The 21,831-nt window shown below is 41.0% G+C and overlaps 1 protein-coding gene across 1 annotated transcript in view; it reads right to left on the bottom strand.

The window, feature by feature from the left end:
• Positions 1 to 21,831, bottom strand: part of zanl (zonadhesin, like) — an 83,252-nt gene that overhangs the window by 42,719 nt on the left and 18,702 nt on the right. Inside the window, exons 16-31 of the mRNA XM_070958229.1 lie at positions 21,632 to 21,751; positions 20,726 to 20,857; positions 20,468 to 20,587; positions 20,229 to 20,329; positions 19,820 to 20,010; positions 19,547 to 19,688; positions 18,213 to 18,457; positions 14,616 to 14,764; positions 14,273 to 14,401; positions 13,795 to 13,933; positions 9,288 to 9,429; positions 7,819 to 8,015; positions 7,289 to 7,427; positions 5,861 to 5,977; positions 3,319 to 3,443; positions 1,328 to 1,473 (exon numbers count right to left, since the gene is read on the bottom strand). Of these exons, the coding sequence (XP_070814330.1) occupies positions 1,328 to 1,473; positions 3,319 to 3,443; positions 5,861 to 5,977; positions 7,289 to 7,427; positions 7,819 to 8,015; positions 9,288 to 9,429; positions 13,795 to 13,933; positions 14,273 to 14,401; positions 14,616 to 14,764; positions 18,213 to 18,457; positions 19,547 to 19,688; positions 19,820 to 20,010; positions 20,229 to 20,329; positions 20,468 to 20,587; positions 20,726 to 20,857; positions 21,632 to 21,751 (2,334 nt within the window). The remainder of the gene's footprint in view (positions 1 to 1,327; positions 1,474 to 3,318; positions 3,444 to 5,860; positions 5,978 to 7,288; positions 7,428 to 7,818; positions 8,016 to 9,287; positions 9,430 to 13,794; positions 13,934 to 14,272; positions 14,402 to 14,615; positions 14,765 to 18,212; positions 18,458 to 19,546; positions 19,689 to 19,819; positions 20,011 to 20,228; positions 20,330 to 20,467; positions 20,588 to 20,725; positions 20,858 to 21,631; positions 21,752 to 21,831) is intronic.

Genomic DNA, 21,831 nt, shown 5'->3' with positions numbered 1-21,831 from the left:
TCGGGCCTGGTTGGCTCATGGGACTCCCAAGGCAGCTGACGGGTACCAGCAGGCCAAGCGTGCGGCAGCTCGGGCGGTTGTAGAAGCAAAAACTCGGGTCTGGGAGGAGTTTGGAGAGGCCATGGAGGGGGACTACCGGTCGGCCTCGAGGAAATTTTGGCAAACCGTTCGGCACCTGAGGAAGGGGAAGCAGTTTTCTGTCAACACTGTTTACAGTGGAGATGGGGAGCTGTTGACCTCGACTGGGGATATTGTCGGGCGGTGGAAGGAATACTTCGAGGATCTCCTCAATCCCACTGTCATGTCTTCTGTAGAGGAAGCAGAGACTTGGGACTTGGAGATTGATTCATCCATCACCGGGACTGAAGTCACTGAGGTAGTTTGCAAGCTCCTCAGTGGTAAATCACTGGGGGTGGATGAAATCCGCCCTGAGTACCTAAAGTCTCTGGATGTTGTAGGACTGTCTTGGTTGAGCCGCCTCTGCAATATCGTGTGGCAGTCGGGCACGATGCCTCTGGACTATCAGACTGGGGTGGTAGTCCCTCTTTTTAAAAAGGGGGACCGGGTGTGTTCCAACTATCGGGGGATCACACTCCTCAGCCGTCCTGGGAAAGTATATTCCAGGATACTGGAGAGGAGGATCCAGCCGATAGTCGAACCTCGGATTCAGGAGGAACAATGCGGTTTTCGTCCTGGCCGTGGAACACTGGACCAGCTCTATACCATCCACAGGGTGCTTGAGGGTTCATGGGAGTTTGCCCAACCAGCGGCTGCCCAACCTGCAGCTGAAATGAGTTTCCTCCACAAGGTGGCAGGGCGCTCCCTTAGAGAGAGGGTGAGGAGCTCTGTCACCCGGGAAGAGCTCAGAGTAGAGTTGCTGCTCCTCCATATCCAGAGCTGAGATGGCTCGGGCATCTTTATTGGATGCCCCCTGGACGGCTCTTTAGGAAGGTGTTCTACTCATGTCCCACCGGGAGGAGGCCCTGAGGAAGACCCAGGACACGCTGGAGTGACTATGTCACTCGGCTGTCCTGGGAACGCCATGGAATCCCCCCGGAAGAGCTGGGGGAAGTGTCCAGGGAGAGGGAAGTTTGGGCGTCCCTGCTCAGACTGCTCCCCCCGCGACCCGGCCCCGGATGAAGCGGGAGAAAATGGATGGATGGATATTATGAATGTTTGGAGGATTTATTAAAGAAAGCAGGTCCGAAAGACCTTTGAAAGACCTACAGCCTACACAGATGTCCAGCCGATTTCACGAATCTGCCTCTTTACTTGTGTCAACATACATAGAGATTAAACTATGACTGCTCTCTCTCTCTGTACGAACCTGGGAACTGAGATCTGGGCATAATGGTTTCCATCCCAGCGCACCTTGAGACCAAAGGGTGTCTGCAAAGTGATGTACTGACCAGCAACACTGAGGGAGATGAGAGGAGAGGGGGAGTGAGGGAGGGCCACCCGCAGTCCATTCACCTGCCGGAGGGAAGTACAGAAAGGCAGTATAAAGACAATGTTAAACAGAAGTAACCCGTAGAGTTAATATTTGGAATATGTTTATAGTCCCTGTCAACTTTCCAAATTTGATCTACAAAAATTATAAAAGCCCTGCAAACAGGGATTTAGATCTCAGGTTGTCTAGCTCTGGTGGATAAGATAATGGAGCATTGACCCTCAGAAAACCTGTTTAATCTGTAGACAGATGAGTGAAGGAAACAATGAGGAAGAAGAGTGAGGACAGGTTTCTGGGATAAGGACATTAAAACGAGATAAAAGTCAAGTAATAAGGATGAGATAAATAAAAAAACAAAAATGTGAATAGAGCAAGAGGTTGGCTTTGAGTTGTTATTCCACTAATTCAGAAGATTAAGATCCATATAGCCAGAGTGATACAGCTGGTGGGTGTGGGTGTGTATGTGTGTGCACATGTAAATGCATATGTATTGACCAATTTTCCTTTCCGATATGACAGTTTGTAAGTAATACACTGACTTTGTCAATGTATTGTGCATTGTAAATGTTGTCCACACTGACTCTGAACACTGTGGCCCCCCAGGGGTGTGTCCTTAGCCCTCTGCTTTTCTCCCTCTATACCCATGACTGTACATCTAAGAACAGCTCCAACAGCATCATTAAATTTGCTGATGATACCACCATCATTGGCTGCATCAGAGGTGGTGATGAGTCAGCCTACAGAGAAGAGGTGAGAGCACTGACATCATGGTGCAATGACAGCAACCTCCTGCTCAACGTCAGCAAAACCAAGGAGATGATCTTGGACTACAGGAGGCTTCAGGGAGGAGAACACACCCCTATCCACATCCCTATCCTATTCAGGTTCCTGGGGATCAACATCAGCGAGGACCTCAGCTGAACTCGCCACACGGACCTGATTCTAAGGTCTGCGAGACAGTGCCTCTTCTTCTTGCGGCATCTAAAGAGGTTTGGCACGAACACTAGGATTTCTGAACATTTTGGGTTGGCTACCCTAAAAATGGTGCGGGAATATGAAAGGATGGCTTGGAAAATGGCGAATTAGCTTACTAGGATACTGTCAAACTTCTACAGATGCACCATTGAGAGTATCCTGGCTGGAAACATCACGGCCTGGTATGGCAGCTGCACCGCCCTGGAGCGCAAAGCACTGCAGAGGGTAGTAAAATTAGCCCAGCGCATCAACAGAGCAGAGCTGCCATCCCTCCAGGACATCTACAGCTAGTGTTGCAGCAGGAAGGCCAAGAGGATCCTCTCTGACCCCATCCACAGACTGTTCATGCTCCTGCCGTCCGGCAGGCGGTTCAGGAGCATCCAGCCCTGGAGCTCTGGAGCGCCCTGGAGCGCAAAGCACTGCAGAGCGTAGTAAAATTAGCCCAGCGCATCAACAGAGCAGAGCTGCCATCCCTCCAGGACATCTACAGCTAGTGTTGCAGCAGGAAGGCCAAGAGGATCCTCTCTGACCCCATCCACAGACTGTTCATGCTCCTGCCGTCCGGCAGGCGGTTCAGTAGCATCCAGATAAAAACAGCAGGTTCAAGGACAGTTTCTACCCACAAACCATTACACACACACACACACACACACACACACACACACACACACACACACACACACACCTCTAGTGTTTTAATTCTATTTCTAGTGTTTCTATTCTATTTTTATTCTATTCTGTTTTTATAAAGCTGCTACCTCTATGTATATATTTATTCTTGCATATTTTGCACGTAAAGTTGAGTTGGCACCAAGCACAAAAAATTTCATTACTGGTGACGATGTTACATTGTTACAAGTATATGACAATAAAGAATCTTGAATCATACTGACCAGTGTTTTCCTGGCTTTCATCAAGGTCACAGTGATTCCATTCACAGTGACATAGAGTTTTCTCAGGTAGGACACTCCTGACACTCCTCTCTCCTCATTCTTTCCCTCCACTGAAAACCAAGGACCTGCACAGAGAGAATAACACCAGACATAACCAAAGATTTTGTATGTTTTTTTTTTTTTTCCTTTTTTGTCAAAATTCATATTGGCTGATAAACATGTTTTGTTATCTGATTTAATTTTTTACTCAAATATTGATATCAGCCGCTAAAGTTAAACATGGCTCTATCAGGTTGTTGTACTTGAGTAGGTGTGGACTAAAGCAGATTTCAGGGACAGATCCAATGACAAAATACATGATGACTACCTGCAATGTGTTATAATAGTAAATTCAAATTCATGTGCAGTTGGTCAGTAATCAGGTTTCTCTTCTACCTACTGCTGCATTTACATTCACATAAAAAAAAAAAAAAAGGTCAGTGTCTGCTGTTTGCAGTATAGGCCTCTTAAACATTATATGAATGAAAACTATAAGTGAATTTTTCACAAAATGTCCAAAAACTATGGGGTAAGGTTACTGTCAAAAGTTTCGTGCCTGCACACATAAAAATCGTGCACGTATTAAAAATGTGTGCGTGTTAGTCTGTAGTTGTGCATAAATAAAAAAATTGTAAACTCTTGTTTAAGTCAAATCATGCATAGATTATGCAATGTATAAATTATCTGTGAGAATGCAATTCGTAAAGTTACAACTTTCTAAAATTATAAATACAGATTGCTGTTTACGGACGTACGCTTCCTTCAGAATGAATACGAATCTGACAAGCATGAAGTTATTGTCAAAACTACGTCACGAGGTCACAGGCATTATGTATCGAGTGGAAGATAACATCGATTCTACAAACTGCGCATGCGTGAAAGATGGCGGCGGCGAGGGATTTGGAGCAAAGTCATTGGCCGTTTCTCAATACCAAGTATGCCAAGTTCGGACTTAAGATCTTGGCAGTTCGGACTTAGCAAGTTCGACTTGGGAGTACAGTCTCTCCAGGACGGGAGGACGCAGGACCGTCATTCTGCAATTGGGACAGCAGCGTACTTGATGACGTTAGCAGGACGACACATCTCCGAAAACTTTGGAGTAAATTTTAAACTACGCACTATCGTGACGAATCGACCGCAGATTTTAAGTTTTAACATTCACTTTCTCACATAAAATAATCTTAAAACCACATTCCGTACTACTAAAACAGCAGTATTTCGAAACTTGTAACTTATAGTTGTGAGTCTTCTCCTCCGCCATCGTTGCTGCGAAATGCATTCTGGGATTCGTGGCTGCCCCAAGTCTGCAAAAGTCACCATCCGATGCATACTCGATAAAGTGGGAGGGGCAAGAACACATCCGGGTATTTCAGTGTACTTGTCGAGATGCGGACTTTTGAATTGGAACAGTACTTGGACTCAGAGTGATGACGTTTCTCAAGTACACAAGAACACAAGTACAGAAAAGAACGCATATTGAGATATGGCCAAGTACTAATTTCAAATTGTTTTAATATCATTTTCTTACTACATTGGTCTCGGGAACTGACTCAAAGTGTACATCGCAGAAACACTGCTAAACTAGGTTAACCATGACCCAGCTGGTCTAAAACACGTCGTCTGGGTTGTTACCCTAAGTTACCCTAATATAAGACAGATGTACACATTGAGTCATTTCCCGAGACCAATGTAGTAAGAACAATTTGAAATTACGTACTTGACTTTGCTCCAAATCCCTCGCCGCCGCCATCTTTCATGCATGCACAGTTTGTAGAATCAATGTTATCTTCCACTCAATACATAATGCCTGTGACCTTGTGACGTAGTTTTGACAGTTACTTCACGCTTGTCAGATTCGTATTCATTCTGAAGGAAGCGTACGTCCGTAAACTGCAATCTGTATTTGTAATTTTGGAAAGTTGTACCCTCACGAGTTGCATTCTCACAGATAATTTATATACTGCATAATCTATGCATGATTTGACTTAAACAAGAGTTTACAAATTTTTTATTTATGCACAACTACAGACTAACACGCACACATTTTTAATACGTGCATGATTTTTATGTGTGCACGCATGAAACTTTTGACAGTAACCTTACCCCATAAAAAAACAGATGTCACTACAAAACAATTATGTGTCTTTTAGAAAAAGGACTTTATACAAGACAACCTGTGCAAAATTGCATAAATTAGACTGATGACTACTATGGTTGTTTTAATTTATTATGTAGTTGTTGTGCCACCTCCTAGTGAAAGGACATCAGATTTCATAAGATCACTTGAAGTAGATATGTGTACGTGTCATCTAAATGTGGTTGCTATTGCACAGGAGTTGTGGCAGGTTGAAGGTGAGGTGACATTAAAAATATCCTTTTTTCCAAGTTGGTTAAGTTGACTTTCAAGGAACAGTGAAAAAAGTGTTTTTACAGAAATTCAAAATGGTTGTTCAGATGCAATGAAAAAAAAAAGGCATGTATAAATGTATAAACCTGTTTCTACCTGTGTTGTTCTTGCAGTTTCTGGCCAGTATATAGGTACATGTGCCCATGAAGCTGTAGAACTTCTTGTCAAACGTGCTGTAGTGAGGATCTCCAGACACCACACAGTCCTGAGTGCCTGACACAGAGGGACAAACATTCTGAACAATCCCAGAACACCAGACTACAACATAGAGAAGCTAGCAACCTAATATTTTTTGCTAACATTGGCTACAACCAGCACAGTGACTGCTGTCCTAGACCTTAAACTATCAACATAACAATGACTGAAAAACAGGTCAGTTCTCTTCTGCTTTTGATTTTCACTGGCACCTCATGACAGATACATCTGTCTGTTCTCATATATTTCAAACTGACTGAAATTTAGGCATTTCCCTGATCTCAGTTCAATGATTATGTGGAGTGAAAAACACACACCAAATCAAATTCTGTGAAAAAAAAAAAAAAAAAAAAAAAATTGTGTCAGGAAGATTACAATTAAGTAAAATAAATAGACTTTGTCAAGCACACCGTGCCTATTCAAAGATGCTGAACTGTTATTGAAAGGGAAGCAGCTTTCTGGGTTGTTCTCAGTACCACAAGCTACCATTGCTTAATCTGATTATATATGAGAATATCATATATGAGAATATATGCCCACATTTTATAATACCTTGGTATTTACCAAGGTACTCACATGAAATCTCAGTACCACATCATTTGATTCAATTCAATTCAATTCAGTTCAATTCAATTCAATTCAATTCAATTCAACTCAATTTTATTTGTATAGCGCCAAATCACAACAGAAGCAAAGAAGATGACAGACTACTTTGTTAACACAGAATAATTCTAATCAGGAAGATGTTGTTTTGAATGTTAAAAAAGTAGACTGGCTACCATTCAGCTTTAAAGAGGGCTAGTGTGAGACCAGAACTTAAATAACTGGCAACTGTAACATCATAAATGACCGAATGTCCAGCAACAGTGTAGTGAGTCATGTGGTTCACCCCATTTGTGTAGACAGGGATGTGTAATATCTAACAAACAATGTAATTTCTTCTTCTTCTTCTTCTTCTTCTTCTTATTATTATTTCTGTTTTTAGTGCACTAAAAAAAGCAATAGCATCAGCGCTGTCTGTGAGAAACCACATTCCCACTGCTCCCTGTTTGGATTTCGATTGCTTGAAAGGTTAAATGTAATTGTCCATGTAATCAAAGGGGAAAGATATTTGGAGTGTCTAGGGTAAATTGTTACTTACTATTAGTGATCACTATATGCTGCAATTTGTTTCAATTTAAATTTATGAATGATTGATTTTGGATCTGGTCAATACAGCTAAGATGTAGCGATGGAATATCATTCTGCTATGATGCCCGTAGAAGATCAATATATTTCATATCCAGTTCAGATACAGCTTGGTTAGTGGTGCGGTGGGTGTAAACTTACCTATGGGATAGCACCCCAGCTCTCCATCCTGGAGTTTACACTCTTTCCTTGGGGGGCACTCAGAGGCCTCACAAGTAACAAAGGGAACATCACACCTGCACTTCAGCTTACAATCATCTACATAAAATTCCTCTCCAGGCTGACAAACACACAGAGACACATTTGAACTGTGTAAGCAGGAAGAAGGTTAAGTCAAAAATTGTCTTGTATGATAATACAACCCTCACCCTTGATTTCACAGTCTCCCATATTTAGAATTTACACAGAAAAACATACTGAAGAACATACGAGGATAGGATATACACACACGGAGACATGTTTGTCTTTCTATACTTGACAGGAAACTCATTGACAGAATACATTCCCTTGCCCCTAACCTTAACTTTATCCATCCCAACCCAACACACACACACACACACACACAGAGGTGAGCCCCTACAATGTGACTGCGTAAACAGAGTATGTCCCTACAACATGAGTAATACACGTCCACAATTCCCTTGTGGTTTCTCAGACTAACTTCGCTGTACCTCATAATACTGGCCGTTGGTGGCATTGCAGCCACAAAAGCTCTTCATGATGCACTTGTTGGCACTCAGGACATAGCCAGGATTACACACACAGCCCTCTGAACAGGGCCCATCACAGAAAGGAGGGCTCCCAAAACATGTCTCTTGACAGGGTTCCACACAGGCCTCAAAGTGGCTGTTGAGGGGGCAGATCAAAGCTGGGGGTAGATGGCAGGGTGAAGTCAGTAATAAGGTAGCCAAAGAGGCATCATATATGCTTGGAAAACAGATGTAAACACTAACACGGCTACTGGCAAAACACTACTACTGTAGCATCCCCTTATGCTGCAAAAAAGTTAGGAATCAAATTCTACATATACAAATTAGAAATTGATTTTCAAAGTTATCCAAAAGATGAACATTTTCCTGACAGATGGGTAACACCTATCTGATGGTTTCATATTGACTACAAAAGTAACATAAGCTGGATCTAGTCCTCAAAAAAGCATTTGCATTGCTTACGCATAAGAGTCTCAGAGCTGAATGACAAGATGCATGCTGGAGCCAAATTATGTACTTCCACCAAGGCCACATTTTAGTTGCCTTGTGATAGCAGCTCTGTACCAAGAGACCAAAGGTTAAAGCTTCAAAGAAGCAGAGTGCATCTCTATAACCACAGATGGGTGGACTTCACAAACTTCTCAGAGGTGTATTACAGTCACAGCTCATGTTATGACCCGCGAATGGGAAATGGAAAACAAAGCCTAGAGGATGAATGCCTGCAAAGTATGATCTTGAACCCCTTTGTGGTTGGACCTGTTGTTTGAGGGGAAAGAGGTCCCCCGATGCAATTACATACTACTAGCACGGTGGCACAAGTGGTAACACTGTTGCCTCACAGCTAGAAGGTCCCCGGTTCGAATCACGTTGTGGGTGCTGGTGCTTGCTCGAGGAAAAGGGAGGCCCTTTCTGTGTGGAGTTTGCATGTTCTCCCTGTGTTCACCCGGGGTTTCCTCCTTAATAACCACCACTAAAAACATGCAATAAGATCACCACCTGACCAATGGTGATGGAGAAGCACTGGTCCCCAGGTGCCGGCGTCAGCTGGCAGCCCACCGCTCCTGGTCTGCCGCGGAGGATCGACAGACCGAGGATGGGAGAAACATGGCGTGTAGTGTGCAACTCACTGTAAACTGTGTGATGTGATTAATAAAGTACGTTTCTTCTTCTTCTTCTACTCTCACAGGATCTCTCCACCTGAATGCCATATCCTGGTGACTGCTAATACATTAGGACACCTTTGGAGCTTTCCAACATTTTGGCTAACATAGGAGTCACTTCCTGAGTTAAAAATCATTTTATTCTAAATTTGAATTGTTGAACATTTTTGGCCATTTGTGAGTGACTTCCTACTCTGATAATTGATAAACACTTCTTATTCCCTTGCCTACATTCCTCATTCCTACATCCATTGTTGACCCAACACTCACGGCAAAAGGTTTCATTCCTCCAGGGGCCAATGTTGATCCCACGGTCCTGACATTCATTGACGTAGGCTTCGATGGCTTCACACAGGACAGGCTTGGCTCCTTCGAGCTCACACAGGTCAAAGACACAGTCCCTTAGGTAATTCTGAAGACACATAGTTTGTTGAGTTAAAATTCTTTATTCTGTCTTTTCATCTTAAAACACAAACTTTGCTGTTTTCTCTTCTCACATTACCAATATTTTTACAAATTACAATCAAGCCAACCCTTACTCATGGTGTGCCTAGTGTTTGGTCTTGTTTGTGAGTCCATTATTATAAAATTTATAGTTCCAGTTCTTCATTATATATATCTTCGAAGCTATTGTAAAGTAAACACACACCTGTGACCGCATAACATCAGTATGACTGTGCCAAAGTAATTTGTTTCAAAATGTAAATTTTTGTTTTGAATTTTTTCATAGAAGTACAGTATATACTGTACTATACTGTGTGTGTGTGTGTGTATATATATATATATATATATATGCATTCTACCAACGATGTCTTGTCCGTTTGCAGCGTTTGTTGCATAGTATCACAATTGCACAATATCTTCATTTTATTAAATGCCACTGAAGAACTACATTGCTTGGCAGAAGAGGTTTTTTATTATATCGCTAAATTATTTCATTTTTTTCATTGCTGTGTGTTTTGAAATCATTTCAGGTTTATAAAAGCAATAAACCATGTAGGTCCATGGATCACAGTGATTTTAATACAGGTAATGGAGTTACTGGTACTACACTCTAAGAAATGATTCATGAGGTTAGTGAGGATAGCTTAAATTAAAGAGCTTTTTCAGCTTGAAAATATATGTTTTTTACATGTACACATTTTAATAAGTTGATAACTTATTGTGATATGTTGGCCAAAATCAAAATACAGAAAGCTGTCATTACTCATTAATGTATCACTTCAGAGTAAAAATTTCTGCCCTCTCCTAACAATAGAAAGGTATTAAGTTACTGCAACTCATGTAGGGAAGTGGACTTGCCTGTGCATGTGCTGTTGCCACACCCTACAGTACCTGCAAGCCACGAGGAGAGAAAAAACGATTTTGCAGACTATCTTGAAGCGAATTTTCTCGGTGAGTACTTGTTTGCTTTGTTACAGTATATTCACAACAGTTAATAACTGTGTTAACACACAGTCCAAAAAAACGTTTGTACCAATTGAAATTTAAGCTTGTCGTCAGCTAGTTTAGCCCTTGTATCGCTAAACCTGTTGCTAATTCGCTCTTAGCTGGTAAACTTAGCTAGCTTACTGTAGTGAGCCCTAATCTTTTCCCGTTTTTTGTTGTGCAGTGGCAGCTGAATTATATTAACTGGCACGGAACCTCCGTAAGGGAAGTTGTAACACTGCAAAGGTGAGACAAAACGTGTTTTGCTTCATCCAAATTTAAATTTTGTAAAACGTTAATGCAGGTTTGGTTTGCATGCAGCTGTTCATACATTCATGTTTAACCTTGAAGTAAGTGAAGGGTTGCTATGCTCTTTCGCTGTTTCAGTTTCTGTGCATGTTGATGTTTAAATCAGTTATTTGTGTGTGAGTTTCAAGTTGGTTAACATTAACTGAACCACTTATTGAGAAAATTCAGTGGCGCGGTCTGCATGCTAATGAGGGCAGGGAAGCAGGCTGTAGAAACATAGAAGTCTTAAGTAATTTTGTTTCCTAGCATTACTTATCACTAGTATATACGAATTTGTTAATGTTACTGTGCATTTTTATCTGCTGACAAATCTGCTCAATTGAACTATTCTTTTAACATTTTGGAGCTGCTATTTTGGCATTCCAATATTAACAGTAATTACAATATTTATGAGAAACTTTTGTCATTTAACATTTCTTTGCTTTTTTTCTTCTTAATTTCATATATTTGGTCAGCTATCAAACACATTTGCCAAACATTTGGAAAGAATCAGCAACATAGTAAGTCAGTTTTTTTTTAAGTAAGTTTTTTTTTTGAGCAGTTTCCTGAATGAGAGAGGGATGACAGTCAACACTTGGGTTGAAAAAGTAAGATATTGTTTCAAAGGGGAAGTTATTGTGCTTCACACTGGTTTGTGATGACTACGATATAATTTTAATTTATCAGGGGATGTGTCTTATTTACGATGAGTAAAAAAAAAAAAAAAAATTATCGCACAAATTGTGAGATGAAGTAACGGGACGATGAGGAAGATTACAGATTTGGGAATAATAATACCTGTGGATTTGCAACGTTTTAAATCTGAATTTTGAGCCTGACTGAACGCTGTGGAAATCATGGAGTAAGGTAAGAAATATTTCAGCTGTGATGAGCTCTGACTGAGCAGTCAGACGGTGTCTGCTGCTGTGGACTGATGTGAGCTTTAGGTGAATACTTTGAAGTCCGGATGGTAACAGTGGTTGTGGTTAGTTTTGAATTTCTGACAGTCATATGGCTGCTATATAGTTTAAGAAAGCTCACATCAGATCATTCTTGTGCTGCAGTTGAAATCTGTCAGTTAGGAGACGTGTGTCAGCTCTTTTCAGCGCTGCTGGCCAGGGCAGCAGCAGTGGATTAAAACGGGCTGTTAGCTCGTGGCTTTAAACACCGTACAAATGTATTTTTACATCCATAAGAAATACAATAGTGGTCTCCTCCTTGTCTTCTTCTCTCCTGTTCTTTGTGTGTCTCCTCCTATCACTGTTTTAGTTGTTACCTGTCTAGATATCTTTTATTATTTTGACTGTAAATGCATTGTACTGTATGAGTGCAACCGAGTGAACAAACCACATGACGTTACATGCTAGGGTCAGGCAATATGGCGGTGCCCTTGCTATGAAATCTAAAACAGAGCTTCTTTTTTTCTCCTAAATGGTTACATTTATCATGTTTAATATATAATGGTTGATTAGAGGGGATGTCCATTTAGTAAACCATCACAACTTAGTTGACTGTTTCATGTCCTCTTGAAGTAACCATATCTAAAAAGAATAGGAACAAAGTACAGTATCTGAACTTAAAGCTGCTACGAGCAACTTTACAGAAAAATAGCTGATTGCTGAGTCTCATTTCCTGGTTGAGTGTTTCATGTCCTCTTTAAAATACATTGATTCCTACTTGTGGAAGGATGGTGTTGGAGATACTGCCAATGATGTCATGAAGATTGTGGTAACCAGAGGTGCCAGAACATCTGATCCAGCCAGTGCAACAGTTTTGATCGAGGGAGCAGCAGTCCTTGAGGTCCTGGATGTCCCAAGAGCCTGTGCCTTGCTGATGGGGCTGATTTATGCCCTCAACCTCACCTACCCGAAACAACTGAGAAACACTTTTGAAGTATGTCAAAAGATTTTCCTCGAGCTCGATGGTCTTAAAGCCAGTCCCAAAGTAATGTCTCTGAAAAGTAAACTCCTGTACTAAAGTATTGAGTTCAGTGTTAATTGTTATTGTGACATGTTCTCAGGGGTTTTATTGTCATTTTATGGTCATGGTTCCGGAAACTGTGATGTTGTATTCCATTGTGTGATATTGATGTGAATGAAAACTTGGCTTTTTCCTTTCTTTCCTGTGATTAACCCACAAAGGATTATTGTAAGAGAAGGGAGACTTGAGTATTGACATGTACTTAGGTGTGTGTTTACAAAATGTTTCACTGTTCATCAGGCAAATTATGTTTAGCCATTTAACGTGTTTTTGCCAACACATGCCAAACTTAATTTCTGTAATTCAGAGTGCACTGTGTTTTTGTTATATTTTATTCCTTCACATGCACTTAAAGATCATCCAAAACTTATATTAATTGTTATTAATTGCAGTATGTTTGTGTTGTGTTTATTTTATTTTGTATATTTATTTTAAATTCATTCATTTTAGTTTTGTTTAGAACTAATTCAGTTGTGGGTTTATTTATTTATTTGGAGGTGGGCAGTGTTTATTTGGTGCACAAAGTTGTTGGCATTGTTGATATTTAAAAAACTGAAACTGGTAACAAAAATAAAGTTTGTTATTAAAACTTAAATTGCTATTCTTGTTAATTTATTTTAACTTAAGTGAAATAAGTTGCTAATCCTCAAAAAAATTAAGGTAACAATTTGCATGGACATTTTTGAGTAGAGTGCAAGTAAAATAAATAAGTTGGACTAACTTAAATAAAGCAATTTGGCTACTTTGTTTATTGAACTAAGCACTTCACTAAATTTGAGTTAGTATAACTATAAAAGCCTCATGGAATGAACTTAATAATGACTAAGTTGCCATTACTTAAAAAGATCCATGCAAATTGTTACCTTAATTTTTTTAAGTTGAGCCAGTGTATTCTTTTTTAGAGTGTATGTTCCTTAGTTAGCCTCTTTTCTGTTGTAAAATCATTGCAAACCACATATATGGTGGCTCAAAGCTTTATTAACAAATTAATTTAACTATGAAGACTTTTGTAAGAGTAATCTGCACGTGTACATATTTTTGAGAGTTGGTTGTGCATGTGAATGTGCTCATAGTGACTTACATTGGGGTTTATTTTGCGGTGACACACAGCAAAAGGCCCATTTTTGTCCATCAGGATGCCACAGTATCCAGAGCTCTCATACAACTCCTGCACTTCTTCATCACACTCAGGGATGGTTGTGTTGGGTTTCTTATTACACCTGTCAGCACAGTCAGTTGAAGAAGGTTTCTTTGTGTTGGTTAGTTATTGTCCCTCGTAATTACAATGATGGGGTAACTGATCTGTACCGATTTCTTTAGTTTGCTAAAGTATTCAACATTACATAAATCAACAAGATATTACAAATAAAAAACAAATAAATAAATAAAAGACAACATAGATTGAAAATGACAGTGTTTATTTTAGCTCTTTTCTATTTCATTCCCACAGTTTTGATTGAAAAACGGGGAAAACATGATTTCAATGACCTCACCTAAGAGACTAGCAGCGTCAAACTCCTTAGTGTGCATATGGAGAAGTATTAAAGTATGCTACTCACTCCGGGTCAGTGTTCCAGCTGTGTCCAAAGTCATTGACATTGTTGGTCAATGATCCATCTGGTTTACGGAAATCATTTTTGGTATCTCCATCGTAATCTCCACACAGTCCACACAGTTTACTCTGATAGCTGCAAATTACAAGAAAATCTAAAAGTTAGCAATCAGTAAGAGCTCCATCTTGCTTTTTTGCCATATCTGAGAGTTTGTGCCAAACCAACATGAACAATTTATTTTCAGCGTCTTTCTGAAAGTTAATAAAAATAGGATTCTGTATGGGGCTGGGATAAGAACAAATGTAAAGAGACAGTCTCTAGTGGTAGCATCTGGTCAGTTTTCACTCACTCTTTGATTACTTTGATGTCCATGAAGTGGTTTCCATCATATCGGACAGTTACACCAAATTTCATGGACACAGTGTAGTGCTTTCCTGCCTTGAACACAGAAACACGAGGGTCCGGACTCACAGGCAGATTTACATCTGTCCCATTCACCTGTATGGGGGAAGAATAGTATAATGTATGATCTTTTGTCAGAAGATGGCACTGCGGCAGCTTGCTTTCTTTGTATTAGTGTGTTTTTTTGTTTTTCTTGTGTTTTTATCATCATTAGTCTTGGTCAGTTGTTCATACGTATGGATGTACTGTACAACCGGTGAGACTAGTGATTAGCTTTTTTCTAACTTTGTGGATTACTTTCATCTACTTTAACAGATTGATTGAACTTTGGGTCCATTGTTTACACACAGGAACAGCTGATCGCGCTGAGCAACATGAGCACACATCCAGTGAAAAGACCAGAGATCCCCAAGGAAATAAGAGAAGGAGAAGGGGATGCAGAGAATAGAGAAGAAAAGAATAGATCACCTTCCATACCGTCTCTTATTATGGGGAATATGAGATCTCTGTTCTGTGTGTAAATCGCTAAAAAGCTTGCAATGATGGCCGAGCCATTGTATATATGTATGTGTGAAAGGGTGAATGCAGATTAATATTGTAAAAGCACTTGGTGTCATCAGACTAGAAAGAATACAGTCAATTTACCATAGTGATATTTGTGAACAACAGATGGTGTAACCCAGAGCACATCAGTGCAAAACAGCAGCACTGCACGAAAGAGACATTGAGGCTAACAGCTCAATGTCTCTTAGCCATTATATTTGGCCATATTATCTTCCAAGGCCGATGTGAGCTACTACACACTGTGGTTTCACAGCTGCAGACATCGCCCTCCTCATCTCTGGTGACTTCAATCACATTTTCCTGTCCTTCACTCTTCACCCAGTATGTTAAATGCCCCATCAGAGACAATGGACTTACTGTATGCAAACACTAAGGATGCTCACAGCTCATCCTGTCCCCCTGCTGGGCCGTTCCAATCACAACCTGGTCCATCTGCTTAGTGCATATACTGTATATACCATCCATCCATTATCTATACCGCCTATCCCTTTCAGGGTTGCGGGGGGCTGGAGCCTATCCCAACTACAATGGGCAAGAGGCGGGGTACACCCTGAACCGGTCGCCAGCTGATTGCAGGGCCACATGCAAGGACAAACAAACATTCACACTCACACTCACACTTACACCTACGGACAATTTAGAGTCATCAATTAACCTAATGAGCATGTTTTTGGTCTGTGGGAGGAAGCCGGAGTACCCGGAGAGAACCCACGCATGCACGGGAAGAACATGCAAACTTCACACAGAAAGGCCCTGCCTGACCTGGGGATTGAACAGGCAACCTTCTTGCTGTGAGGCACGCGCACTACCTGCTGCGCCACCATGCAGCGCATATATACCTTTGGTGAATAAACAACCACTAACTATGAGGTATGTAAGAGGATGACTGGGATGTGTTATGCAGTCCACACAGGGAGGACATTGACAGCAACAACCTGTATTACAGACTACATTAACTTCTCTGTGGAAAACACTGTGCCTACCAGGAAGGTGCAGTGTTTCCCAAAAAAACAGTTCATGGGTGTCCCCGCAACTGAGAGCCCTACTGAATGAGAAGAAGAGGGTCTTTAGATCAGGGGACAAAGGTGAGCTGAGATGAGGATGGTGCAGAGGGAGCTGAAATGGGAGATAAAGAGAGGGAAGGACAGCCACAGGAGGAAGCTAGAGGAGCACCTTCAGGGGAACAACGGCAAAGAGGTTTGGAGGGACCTGAAAACTGTCTCAGGTTACAGCAGCGACAGTGGAATTAGCCCTGAATCTGAGCCCAGACCTGAAGCCACTACTTCTCCACACCATCTCCCTCCCCCTCACAGCACCCTGCACTCTCCTCACACCACTTAACCCCCCTGTGGAGACTGTGCAGATCAGATGTTTGAGGTCATCTTGCATATTTTCAACATGAGTCTCAGTCTGGAGAGAGTTCCAGCCCTTTAGAAAACTTCCTGTGTGGTTCTAGTCCCAAAAACCTTGCATCCCAGGGAGACAAGCCACTTCAGGCCAGAAGTCTTAACTACCTGACGAAGACCTTGGAGAGGATCATACTGAACAATCTCTGTCACCTGGTGAGCAGTGAGGTGGACCCCCTACAGTCTGCATATTGGTGTGGACGATGCAGTCATCTACCTGCACCGTTGATCTCTTTCTCATCTGGAGAATACTACAAGCATGGTGAGGGTCATGTTTTCTGACTTCTCTAGTGCTTTCAACACAATCCAACCATCAATGTTCGGGGGGAAGCCTGACGGAGCAGGCATAGACTGCTACCTAACTGCTTGGAACTTCGACTACCTCACCAACAGACAACAGTATGTGAGGCTTTGCGACTGCATGTCCAATGTGACTCTGCGGGGGACAGTGCTCTCTCCTTTCCTCTTCACCCTCTACACATCAGACTTCAGACACAACGCCGACAGTCGTCAGATCCAGAAGTTCTTTGATCATACAGCCAGTGTAGACTGCCACACAAACAAACTGGAATACAGAGAAGTCATAACATATTTCATTGACTGGTGTGGACCAAACCTCCGGCACATAAACAACAGCAAACCAAGGGAGATGGTGATTTCATTGACATTGAGATGGTGGGGACTACAAATACCTGGGTGCTTACCTCAAAAGCAAACTGGAATGGAAAAACAACACAGATGCCCTGTACAGGAAGGGCCAAAGTCCTGATAAGAAGACTGAGATCCTTTGGAGTATATAGGACAATGTTTAAAAAAAAATCTGACTGTGATGGCATCTGCAGTTTTCTATGCAGTGGTCTGCTGGGGTTGTGGAAGTTCAGAGAGGGGCAGGAAAAGACTGAAACTGGTCTGGAGAGCTGCCCTCTGGGCAGCGTCAAGGAGGTGGGTAAGAGTTGGATGTTAGCCAGGCTTACATCGATCATGGACAACCCATCCCAACTCATGCATGAGACAGTAGGTGGCTTAAGCAGCTCCTTCAGCAGCAGACTGCTGCATTCAGTGTACAAGAATGCTACCACAGGTCCTTCATCCCAACAGATGTCAGACTGTTCCATATGTATCTATATTGGCAACATTATTGTTAAAAACTGTATGTATTGTGCATATACATAGACCCAGTGTTTCTCAAATGCAATACTGTTTCTGAAGTGCAATATAACATGACATTAATATTTTTTTCATAAGAACATTGGCAAGAGTACTTTTCATGACAGTAGGATTTTTATGGCATTTAGTATATTTATACTGTGTACAAATGTACACATACATAGTTGTTTTTCTGATCTGTATCCTGTAAACTTTCTTATCTTGAGTCTTTTATGCCACTGTGTTTGCTTTCTATAATACTTGCTGGCTATAATGATTTCCCCAGTGTGGGATCAATAGTCTTATCTTTTCTTCTTATTGAGGAAACACAAACATTCCATTATTAAAAACGAAATCTTACACTTGGAATTAGTAACTGAAAAGGTTCATGATGTTTATGTTGCAGTGTTCCTCCCCTCCATTCTTACCCGCACACTGCCACCTTTGAGGATGGAGATCTTCACCATATACACATATACATGTACGGCTTTCACATAGGAGATGGTGGGCCTGTTATAGCGATTTTCATTGTCGGCATGGACCTCATAGAATGGCAGAGTTGTTTTATTGCAGGATCCAGACATCAAATAGCTGCAGTTGCCCATGAAGTTGTACTTGCGTTTGTCAAAGGTGGTGTAGTGGGGATCACCAGATGCTATGCATGTGGATGTATCTATGGGAATAAAATGAAAATGAGAAACTGAGAACTGAGAAACTGTAATGTTAGCAGTTAGTTTGTTACAAATATGTTATACTGGTCTGACCAGTTAAAGATTAAGGAAGCCCAAGCTAAACCCTTAACATACAGAATACAGCAAATGGTGACAACAAATTACCTGGGACCAAATTAGCTTATATCATAGATATTATATCATATTTATATCATATTATATATTATATTATATATATATCATATCAACTATTGTTATACAGGAGTCACTGTGGTCACTATTGAGAGTTTCAGGGAAATGGCAGAAGAAGTACAGAAGAGTCATTGAGTCAGCAAACTAACACAGCAATGCAGGTTAGACAGCAAGACCTATCTAAAGTTTTCTAACATTTGCGAACATTAACCACCACAAGCTACTGGTTGCACCAGGACAATAATGGCTGTAGCAGTAAACTGTTTTTGTAATGCGCTGTGATAAATGTATCACCACAGGAAACTATCAAGATAGCATCTTTAGCTAGCTCACTGGTAAGTTCATATTTAGCAACACGCAGTTGTGCCTTCATGACTGACTGCAAACCACACCACAGGGCTTTTGTAATGTACTTCACCAGAAACATACTTTATGAAATGTCTTTGGCTTTAATAATAGCTACTTCATTCTTCTGGACTGGGCAAGAGTGTTTCAAATGAACTGCTTGGTTGTCAAACAGTGTGTGAAACCCCCTGCCCCCAAATCTTCCCAATCAGATATTGGGAAGTCTGAAAACAATCTGAGAAGCACGCTCACATTATACAAGGATTGCCCAAGAGTGCAGAGATGAGGAAAAAAGGCAGGATTTTTGCATCTCTCTTTCTTCTCACAACTACCACAAATACATTTGATGTGTACAACCAAATGCAACACTGTCTTCAATGAAAGCTTGTCCAAAACACAGTATGACCTATCATGCTCTTTGTGAAGACAGACCTTCTAAATAGTTCTAAAATCTTTTGCTGCAGATGTGGTTGGATGATACATTTGAATATACTGTTTTGAGCCGCTAGTACCAGTCCCTGTGATAATTCCTTGATGTGTTACAAACTTATTACCTTTAGGATAGCAGCCTGCAACACCATTAACCTCACGACACTCTTCATTGAAGTCACAGGAATTATCAACACATTCCAAAGTGTAGTTCCCCACACAGCGACACAGCTTTAAGCAGCCGTCACCAAATACAATCTCACCAGGCTGAAACAAAATTGAAAAAGCATAAGTGCTGGCATGGTGTACAGTATATCATTAGCCTTGTCATTTATTCCCTTGTCATTATATGTTGGTATTAAGCAGCGATTTATGCACTTGGGAAAATTAATTAGGACCTCATAATAGTTATCCTGGTCATCCAGACAACCACATTTCTCCAGTGGCACACAGTGCCGTCCCTTGAAGACAAACCCTGGTTTACAGAAGCAGCCACTGATACAGGAGCCAGAACAGTTGGTGGAGGGTTCCATGCAAGTGGGAATACAAGCTGGACCACAATCAATATACTCTGCATCTGGAGGACATGGATCTGTACAGTAGAAAGAAAAGGAATTGGTTGATTAAAAATGAGAAAGAAAGAAAGAAAGAAAGAAAGAAAGAAAGAAAGAAAGAAAGAAAGATTTAGGTTGAGGCATATTTGGTCTAGGTGATGTTGATTCAGTTCTGTACAGTAGAAAGAAAAGCAATTGGTTGATGAAAAAGAAAGAAAGAAAGAAAGAAAGAAAGAAAGAAAGAAAGAAAGAAAGAAAGGTGTTGTTGGTTCAAGTAAAGTTTGTTCAGGACCTGTTGGTGTAGGTGTTATTGGTCCAGAAGTATTTGGGTTAGGTGTAGTTGGTTGAAGAGTTGTTGAATTAGATGTATATGGTCCAGAAGTTGTTGATTCAGTCGTAGAGGGATCTGGTTTTGTACAATAGAACGAAAAGGAATTGGTTAATGAAAACCAGAGAATGAAAGAACAAAGAAATGAATAAACAAACAAAGATTTAGGTTTAGCCATACTTGACTCAGGTGTTGTTGGTTCAGGTGTAGTTTGTGCAGGACCTGTTGGTGTAGGTGCTGTTGGTCCAGAAGTATTTGGTTTCGGTGTAGTGGGTTGAGGAGTTGTTGAATTAGATGTATATGGTCCAGAAGTTGTTGATTCAGTCGTAGAGGGGTTTGGTTCTGTACAATAGAAAGAAAAGGAATTGGTTAATGAAAACCAGAGAAAGAAAGAACAAAGAAATGAATAAACAAACAAAGATTTAGGTTTAGGCATACTTGACTCAGGTGTTGTTGGTTCAGGTGTTGTTGGTTCAAGTGTAGTTTGTGCAGGACCTGTTGGTGTAGGTGCTGTTGGTCCAGAAGTATTTGGTTTGGGTGTAGTAAGCTGAGGAGTTGTTGAATTAGAGGTATTCGGTCCAGGAGTCATTGATTCAGTCGTAGAGGGGTCTGGCTCTGTACAGTAGAAGGAAAAGGAATTAGTTGATGAAAAATGGAGAAAGAAAGAAAGAAAGAAAGAAAGAAAGAAAGAAAGAAAGAAAGAAAGAAAGATTTACCGTAATTTCCGGACTATTGAGCGCACCTAAATATAAGCCGCACCAACTAAATTTAGAAAGAAAAAAAGATGTGTACATATGTAGGCTATACTTGTCTATAAGCCATAGATACCCACGTTGTAACATGAGATATTTACAAAGAAAGATGGTACACAGTAAGATTTTTTAAATTTTTAATTACCGTAAGTAAATATTTTTTCCAAACAGTGTCTGTAACACGACAGTAACACAGCAGTAGCACAGCAGTAAAACGACAGCAAACGTGCAGTAACACAGCAGTAAAACGATTGTAAAAGTGCAGTAACACGGCAGTAAAATGACTGTAAAAGTGCAGTAACACGGCTGGTTAAAAAACATAACCAGCCTAGCAGCCGTAGCCTGTTAGCCTACCAGAAAACACGATCAAACTAGCGTCTTACTCAGTGCGTTATCTCTTCCACCCGTCTGTCTTGCTCTTGCGTTTCCTGCTAGAGCGCCCCCTGGAAGCCGTTAGCCCATAAAAATCTATAGATTAGCCACTTCGTTGTTTAAACCGCAGGGTTCAAAGTGTGTGAAAAAAGTAGTGGCTTATAGTCCGGAAATTACGGTAGTAGGTTGTAAGAAAGAAAGAATTTTTTAGGTTTAGGCATACTTGGCCCAGGCGTTGTTGATTCAGGTGAAGTTTGTCCAGGGCCTGTTGGTGTAGGTGTTGTCGGTCCAGATGTATTTGGTTGAGGTGTAGTTAGTTGAGGAGTTGTTGAATTAGAGGTATTCGGTCCAGGAGTTGTTGATTCAGTGGTAGAGGGGTCTGGTTCTGTACAATAGAAAGAAAA

This window comes from Chaetodon trifascialis, unplaced genomic scaffold (assembly GCF_039877785.1).
Source record: "Chaetodon trifascialis isolate fChaTrf1 unplaced genomic scaffold, fChaTrf1.hap1 Scaffold_49, whole genome shotgun sequence".
NCBI classification, from domain to species: Eukaryota; Metazoa; Chordata; class Actinopteri; order Chaetodontiformes; family Chaetodontidae; genus Chaetodon; species Chaetodon trifascialis.
This window is presented reverse-complemented; position numbering and strand designations above follow the sequence as displayed.